This window comes from Mus caroli, chromosome 2, assembly GCF_900094665.2.
Source record: "Mus caroli chromosome 2, CAROLI_EIJ_v1.1, whole genome shotgun sequence".
NCBI lineage: Eukaryota > Metazoa > Chordata > Mammalia > Rodentia > Muridae > Mus > Mus caroli.
The window spans coordinates 152,609,150-152,618,017 of record NC_034571.1 but is presented as its reverse complement, the minus strand read 5'-3'; the positions used below and the strand labels follow the sequence as shown (position 1 = coordinate 152,618,017).

General features: G+C 39.3%; 1 protein-coding gene across 1 annotated transcript in view; it reads right to left on the bottom strand.

Annotated features, from left to right (window-relative positions):
- Positions 1-8,868, bottom strand: part of Top1 (DNA topoisomerase I) — a gene marked incomplete at its 3' end in the record, with an annotated part of 78,471 nt that overhangs the window by 6,898 nt on the left and 62,705 nt on the right. The window contains exons 11-12 of the mRNA XM_029468575.1: positions 8,775-8,867; positions 1,045-1,198 (exon numbers count right to left, since the gene is read on the bottom strand). Of these exons, the coding sequence (XP_029324435.1) occupies positions 1,045-1,198; positions 8,775-8,867 (247 nt within the window). The remainder of the gene's footprint in view (positions 1-1,044; positions 1,199-8,774; position 8,868) is intronic.

Sequence of the window (8,868 nt, the reverse complement as noted above, 5' to 3'; positions counted from 1 at the left end):
AGAGAGAGAGAGAGAGAGAGAGAGAGAGAGAGAAGAAGAAGAAGAAGAAGGAGGAGGAGGAGGAGGAAGAGGAGGAGAAGGAGAAGAAGAAGAAGCAGCAGCAGCAGCAACAGCAACAGGAGGAAGAGGAGGAGGAAGGAAGGAAAGAAGGAAGGAAGGAAGGAAGGTAGGTAGGTAGGTAGGTAGGTAGGTCACAGAATACCCAGAGACCCAAGTTTCTCTACTCCATCCTTAGAGTAGAGATAGAAGAAGCAAAAATTAAAACAAGGCAACAAATGAGAACATATTTGCATGAGAACAGTCAGATTAAAAACTATTATCAATTTTGTGTGAATTCAGAATTTGGGCTAAAATGTAAGTGTAAAATGAAGAAAAAAATTTGAGCACTAAAAAACTGAAGTCTATAACAATCTTTCAAACTGCAATTATCATAAATCACACTTTTTTTTAAGAATTGTATAGGTTATAATTATCATTTTCTAAAAGAATTAAATGGGAAATAATGACCAGAATTCAATGCTACTAGTTAACCAGTGGTTTGTGCAACTTTTGATTTAATTTCACATAAATAAAACTGTTACGTTGGATTTTGACATAAAGTAAGTACTTTTGCAGTATAGATTATGGTCAAAAAGCTTGACCATCACAGTTATTAAAAAAACAAACAGCTGGGCAGTAGTGGCACACACCTTTAATCCCAGCACTTGGGAGACAGAGGCAGGTGGATTTCTGAGTTTGAGCCCAGCCTGGTCTACAGAGTGAGTTCCAGGACAGTCGGGGCTATACAGAGAAACCCTATCTCAAAAAACCAAAAAACAAGCAAACAAACTAATAATGTTCAGTTTATGCAAATCCTCTCTCTTGTTATAGAGACTGCTCAATAGCCAACATACTGTACATGCCTCTTTCTTTGTATCCACATCTACTTTTCCTACTGAAGTAAATTTGGATTATAAGTCACACAGTAGATATACATTCCTGATCCCTATACTGTAGACATTCCCTATACCTGTAAACAAAACTGTCCAATGTGGATAAAGGAACCTGTCCCCACCTTATCAATGAAGTACAATGCTACAGCTCTCTGACGAACTTTCATCTCTTTGGACTTCCAGTCTTCCCTATACTGATTTCGGATCTTGTCCACACACTTCTTCAGACGCCGCGCAGTCTCATACTTCTGCCAGTCTTTCTCACCCTGCAGTGGAGCAACACATTGAATATTTAGAGCTCTGAACCCCAAAACAGGAACCTGATTTTTAACCAAAGCTGGAAAAGCATAGAACTGAAGAGAAAGTCTGGGGCATGTAGCCTGACAAGAATACTTGCTATTCTACTTTCACAGAACTGACTCTGTCCTGTCTAATTGCTAAGAAAGCTTTCCAATCTAAAAAATAGTTCCCACTCTTGTGAGATCCACCAAGCATGCCCCCAAACTGACTTCTGTCAACATAAAGGATGTAAGCATCTCCATTGCTTCAAAAGCACCACAGCCTTGCTGTGGAATATATGCTCCAGTTCTCTGCTAGCACTGAATTCCATTAAATTCAAGACAGCCATAGAGGTTTCAGGGACCTATCAAAGAAACAGAACCCAAGACAACAACATGTAATTACCAAGAAACACAAAAGCTTCCATGAATAGGTGTAATTATTCACCATTTTCTCACTTCTGCATTTAAAATGGTCTCTGATTTGACTGAGAAAAAAAATGTTTCTGGGAACACCTTCTTTCTTTGGTTTTTCAAGACAGGGTTTCTCTGTATAGCCCTAATTGCCCTAGAGCTAGCTCCATAGATTAAGCTGCCTTGAACTCAGAGATCTGCTGACCTCTGCCTCCAAATGTTAGGATTAAAGGTGTACACCAACCACGACTACCTGGCTTCTTTAAAAACATAACAAAAGAGTTTTTGGCATAAAGTTTGAGATCTGACCCTAAAGCCCATGAAAATGTAACACGTGCTTGCTAATATAAACCTATCTGAGAACCTATAGCTGGGGAACTGACAGGTCTGATGGGTTAAGGAAAGCATTGGTGTGAAAACACATATCTCTACACCTCCAGACTTGGTCCTCGTCAGAAGAGTTGTGCAGTGGATTTGGTTAATACCAGGGCTGCGGCTGGTCAAAGTACAGAGAAGAGAATGTCTGTGAAATATTCAGGCATGAATTGGACCTCTACATCACACACTCTGACCTCAAAATTCAGGAAGCATTGGAAAAGATAATGGAAAGACTTAAAGAAGTACAAGCAGGAAAGACTGGGGCCAAGGTATCTTCTAAACATGGTAGGGCCATTGCACTCAGGAACTGCTCTGGTTGCTTGCACAGTATCAAAATTCCATCGTGAAGTGGGGAGGGATACATAAACCCCAACTCCTAGCTGAGGAGCTACTGACATTTGATAGCTGCTAGTGTGTATTTGTAGTGCTCTCTTTTGAGGTGTGATACCTGGAGCTTTCCCACGCCCCATTGGACAGCCCCCCATGTATGCATATATGGACACCACTAATTCTACTGAGTCACAGTTGAGAGAATGATGTGTGTAGGGAATCTGGTAGTAGTTGGGAAGTATGGAGTTGTACATTATATAAAATATATAAAGACTAAATAAAAAATATTATTAAAAAATAAAGACTGATATTAAACAACAGAAGATTTCTGCTACCACCCTGAATAGAAAAGGGCTTGAAAGCAAGGATTAATAATGTCAAGTGAGAAAGATCAGGAAAATTCCTCAAGGCAGAATTTTACAAGGTGAAAATCCCCTAAGAATCTGGGGTTAGAGATGGCTTATCATTTGAGAGCCCCTGCTGCCCTCTTCCAGAAGACTTGTGCTCAATACCCATATCAGAGGTAACCTGTGACTCCAATTCCAGAGGAATCGAACGCCTCCCACACTGCAGGACTCAAATGCACATGCCCCTACACAGACACGAGATTTAAAGATCCTACAACAAAGAGGAGGAGGTGGTAGTGATTTCTTTTTGTATATTGTTTTCTACCTAAGACAAAAGGACCTAACCAATAGGCCCACATGAAGGCATGGGGGTGCATGGAATAAAAAGTCTTACTTCCAGATCTTAACAAATGCTCAGAAAGTAATGCTTTTTTGGATGTGCTGGGGAATGGTCAACATTTCCTCACAACTTAGTGTGTATTATTTGTATGGGCTTGTTTGGCTTTTAAACAAGGGGTTCAATAACTTTCAGGAAGCTGAAAATTTCTCTGATTTCTCTAAGACCAACTTGACATTAAGAGAGTAAATTAGAAAAATGTACAATACAAGCTATCCTCCTGGTACAAAGCAATAATGTACCTCCACCACAATTTCTTACATAAACCACCACCTTAAAGACTCACTAAAATACACTATCTAGCCAGGAGTGGACTCTTTTCACCACTCCAAAACACATAAGCATTAGTTGTGGTCAGGCAAACAAAGTTTGAGAAAGTCAAGTAAGTAATTTATAGGAGAAACCACTAAAGAGTGTTTCCTTGACATGATTGGCCTCCTGGAACAAATCAAAGTTTTCTCTAGAACACTAGGATGAGGATCAAGAAGAGAAGACATGCTGTGAAGGGCTAACAGGCAAGGGCTAGCTTCCAAATATGCTTATCCTGGTGGCTTACAGCGCTGCTGATCAGAACCTATAACATGATAATAGACTCAAAACCGTTTTAGACTGCTTCTAAAAAATATCCACCTAGGTCTTCCAGGGAGTCCCATCAAAACCATCATAAAAAGTACTTTCTGACACTGGCAGAAATGTGCTCCCTCAAATTCTATTACTACATCAGCACATTACTAGTATGGAGTAGAAAATCAGTTTGGTAAAGCAAAGGCAGATATTGTAGGAGTCTCTGACTCCTTTTCCTCTTTCCCTAGTTGGCAACTTCTCCATAATGGAGAAAAAACTAGTTAGTGACAGTTGTAAACCAGTGGTCACCATACTTCTTTTAAATGTAGATACTTATCCACTCAATAATATAGGCAGAACAGGAAGGGAGTCGTTTGCTTTCACCTCTTCACAGGATCTGTACTGAGGAAGATGCCATTTGCTAACATACTCTTAGGTGATAAGATAAACTCAAACTGATTGCTCAGAGGCTTGTACCTGAAATAGGGTCTCTCACTGGCCCAGAACTTACCACTTAGGTCAGACTGTTGAACAAGCCAGGCCCAGGGATCCCTTCCCACCTCCCCAGTGCTGGAGTTAACAGCAAGTGTTACCATGCCCAGCTTTTAAAAAATAATTTGAATTGCCACATCTTTTATCTTTACTTTTGAAATGTTCATACATTTATATAATAAAATATGATATCTATCATCCATTTTTTCAAGCCCCCCCATACCCCCTTACCTCTTCAAGTTTTTGGTTTTATGATAACTTAGTAAGAACAGTTAGTGCCACCCATATATCCTCCATGTGTATATTGGCATGGTAGCACTTGATGGAGCATGTGAAATCTCCCAGAATCTAGAGAAAACAAACTAACAAACAAAACAAAACAAACAAACAAAAAAAACAAGGCCTCCCTAGTAGCCCTGGCTAGCTTGGAACTTGCTACAAAGACCAGGATAGCCTTAGACTTAAAGAGACTTCTCCTCTTCTCTTTCTCTCTCTTTCTTTCTTTCTTTCTTTCTTTCTTTCTTTCTTTCTTTCTTTCTTTCTTTTTTAAAGATTTATTTATTTATTATATGTAAGTACACTGTAGCTGTCTTCAACCAGCCCCCTCTTTCTTTTCTTTTCTTTCTTTCTTTCTTTCTTTCTTTCTTTCTTTCTTTCTTTCTTTCTTTCTTTTTGAGACAGGGTCTCTCTGTATAGCTCTGGCTGTCCTGGACCTCACTTTGTAGAGCAGGCTGGCCTCGAACTCAGAAATCCTCCTGCCTCTGCCTCCCAAGTGCTGTGATTAAAGGTGTGCACCACCATGCCCAGCTCAAAGCGACTCTTCTGCCTTCCAAGTATTAGGTTAAATAAAGGCTGTGTATTATTTTGGTAAAGATTTATTTATTTATTTATTTATTATATGTAAGTACACTGTAGCTGTCTTCAGATCTCATTACAGGTGGTTGTGAGCCACCCTGTGGTTGCTGAGATTTGAACTCAGGGCCTCCGGAAGAGCAGTCAGTGCTCTTAACCTCTGGGCCATCTCACCAGCCCCCCAGAGTAGTTTTTTAATTAACTGATTTGAGTATATTGGACAAAGTGCTAAGATCTGACAATGGCAAACAAGACATTCTTACATATTTGAATTATTTCATAAAATAAAACTCAAGAGCTAGAAAAATTGTTCAGAGGTTAAGTGCACTCTCTGCCCTTAAAAAAAAAGGACATTTGGTTCCTAGCACCCATGAACAGCTCGCCACTGTACCTAACTACCTCTGGTTCTGGGGATCTGATACCTTTTATTGGACTCTGCTGACACAAGGCACATAACATAGTATGCATGCATTATGTAGGCAAAATACTCATACACATAAAAATAAATAAGCCTATAAAACAACAACAGAAACAACACTCCCATGCCCCCAACCACCAAAAAATCCTAAAGCTTGAACCTATGTCTTTAAGAATAGAATAATTCTCTGGGTAGCAGTACACTATTCATGGTGCTATCATATTCTTCCCTCTGAAGCCACTGCTATTCTGCTAGATGAAGGAGCCTATGACAAGACTGAGAGCAACTGCAAGAAGCCACAGGCACTGCCTCCTCACCCCTGGTTGCCAGCAGTCCCACCTTTCCAGACCTGTAATGACTACTCTTGGAATCTCATCCCAGTTGTATCAAGTCAAGCATTCTATCATGGGGTGATTCTCAAGTTTACTGCCATAACCATCTTGAAGAAACCTAGAAAAATCCTTACTATGCAGTTATCTGAGTTATCTGGTTATTAACTACCTAGACTAAGCACCTCTGTCCTTGGGGTGCTGCTCTGGTTTGCCTAGCAGGGATCTATCTCACTCTTGTGAGAACTACAGTTTCCTGTGACTTTGCCTATAGGAGGACACAACAGCCACATACTTGAAATCTACCCTTTTCCCTCCACTCTCACTGCTATCACCTGCCTTGAGCACTACAGTTTCTTGCCTGAAGAACAGCTATCTAGAGGCCTCCTAACTTCCTGTTTGTGTTCAATACAGGCTACATACACCAAGTAGTAGTCAAAACTAGCAATTATGTCACCACTCCAGTCCTATTTTCTTCTTTACGTCTGTCTAGGTCAGTAGCTTCCTTTTAGACTTATTAAAAAAGATGGAACTGAAGTCCTGGCCTGTCTGCTTCTGCAGGGCCTTCTTCATTTCTCTTACTGCTCAAAGCACTGTTCCCCAAACATGTGAGCTGTTTCTCATAGCAGAAACTTGCAAAGTTCTCATTTTCTCCTTAGAATGCGAATTCCCTTTGTTTTTCTTTCCAGTGGCAAATGAGATTTCTATTCATCTCACAAATACAACCTTAAATATTATCTTTGTGGAAAAGCCTTCCCTGAAACTGAGCTAAGATTGAGCCCTGAGGTATACTCTTAAATGGTACCTATACTTCTGTGAAGCAGCATTTCTCATAGTTTATATTTATTGGTGTGATAACTTGCTAATCTTGCTGGAATTGGTAACCCATGTTTAAGACAGCCCTCCATTCAAAGTCCTTAAATGGTTCTCTTCCCGGAACAGAAGACAGTCTTCTTTGGCATGTTATTTAAGACTAGCCACAATTTGACACCAGGATGTCATGGGAAAGCATGAGATTGGAGATCTAAATTACATTCTAAGAAGACAGAGAGTTGCCCGCTATCAGATGTACGACTTTTTATTTAATTCCCACAGACTAAATTTGTGAATATATATGCCTGTAATAGTTATTAAATGCCAACTTACATGAAAAGCTTTTTTTTTTTTTTTTTTAAAGATTTATTTATTATATGTAAGTACACTGTAGCTGACTTCAGAAACTCCAGAAGAGGGCGCCAGATCTCGTTGCGGATGGTTGTGAGCCACCATGTGGTTGCTGGGATTTGAACTCCAGACCTTCAGAAGAGCAGTCGGGTGCTCTTACCCACTGAGCCATCTCACCAGCCCGAAAAGCTTTTTTAACACTAAAATAATACTCATCACGGACTGACAATATACTGACTGTGGTGAATATATATAGAATGTACCATAAATGTGATATTTAGTATATTAACAATATTATAGAACCACCCCTTACTTGGTAGTTGTGGTGTGTGTGGTACATGCACATTACAGGGTGTGGTATATATGTATGTATGTAGGAGACTCTCTACCTCACACTGTCGTATGTATGGGCGCTAGGAATATCAAACACTGGCAATCAGTAAAAATAGCCAGTACTCTTAGCCACTGAGTTATCTCGTTAGCCCCTCCACCTGATTAAGAAACTGAAGACCACAATCAACCAGGAGCTCCTAGAATCTGACTGTATATGTTCCCAACACTGAAGTCACAAGTATGCATGGCTATGTCTAGCTTTATATGGGTGCTGGAGATGTGAGCTCAGGTCTTTTTTACAAAAAGGGTTCTTATCCATTGAGCTTCCTCCCCGAGCCCTACTTGACACTGTGTGCTACTTGTCACATCCCTGTAGACCAAGTTACCTTCCTCTTTTGTCCATAAGCACCCGGGTCTATTTAGAAGACCTCTTTAAAGAGCTAATTTTAATCTGATTTCCTTTAAAAAGTCCATTCTGATGTTAAGAATAACTACTCTTATGTACAAGAACAATTACCTTTCTTCTAACACAACTGAATCCTTACACAATTTGCCCACCCATAAAGGAAGAAAGCCATGGTTTCTTTATCCACTTCTATAGTTCTGTAAACTATCTCATGGAAGAAAGGAATAAAGGAGTCTCAGTTCTCCCTTCTGATTATTTTCTTATTCTGAAACAGAAAAACTATTTTCCAATTTATTTGAAGAAAGTATCCAGATGGTATTTTTCATTAAGAAGGTAGAGACACATGTCAGAACACAGGATATAAGCTAGAAAGCATGCAAATTTACATAGCTTTTTCATCTGTGACTCTTGGATCTTAACAGAAGCTAAATCCTTATAAACAAGGGTTTCTTTAGCTTTAGACTCTTCAATGGAAAACAGTTCTATAGGCTACACAGAGCCAATTTTCTTGGTTGTTTTTTGTGAACCCAATGTCTCTTTTATTTGTAGTTCATATATCCATAAAGTCTGATGGAAGGAGCTTGTAAAACGCTAAAGAACAGAGTATATAGCTACCTGGCTAACAAGACCACGAGACAGTCCCTCTCAGTAAATCTAACAATTGAAAACAATTGAGTATGTACACATGGTGGGCTAGCAATGTTTCAATCACAACCTAAAGTAACCTACTCAGATGAGACATAAAGTATATGTTTTATCAGAAAACATAAAGTATAAAGAGCTCTAGGTCCTATAGTTGTTTCTATATTTAGAGAAAAATATTATCTACATTTCTCACATAAGCCTACTAGCCACTTCATCACATTCTGACCTGTACAACCATTAATACCACATGCACTCACTCAGAACACAATGGGATTTCAGAAAATGTCCACAGGTAAGATTACTATAGGACACAAATGTAAAACATCTTTAATAAGAGTTTACTAGGTAATGCTAACTAACCATGAAACCAGGGAGAGGGTAGGTTTTTAATTTGTTAAAATGAGTCTAGAAAGTACATTACATACAATACAACCAAAAGAGAATGAGATTACTATATTAGCTCCACCAATGGATGTGGCCTATATTTATGCTTACCTTGATTCGAGAACTGGGATTCAGCATGATATATTTGATAGAACCTTGGATATTCTCTGTCCAGGAGACCAGCCAAGTAACCTTGTTATCATGT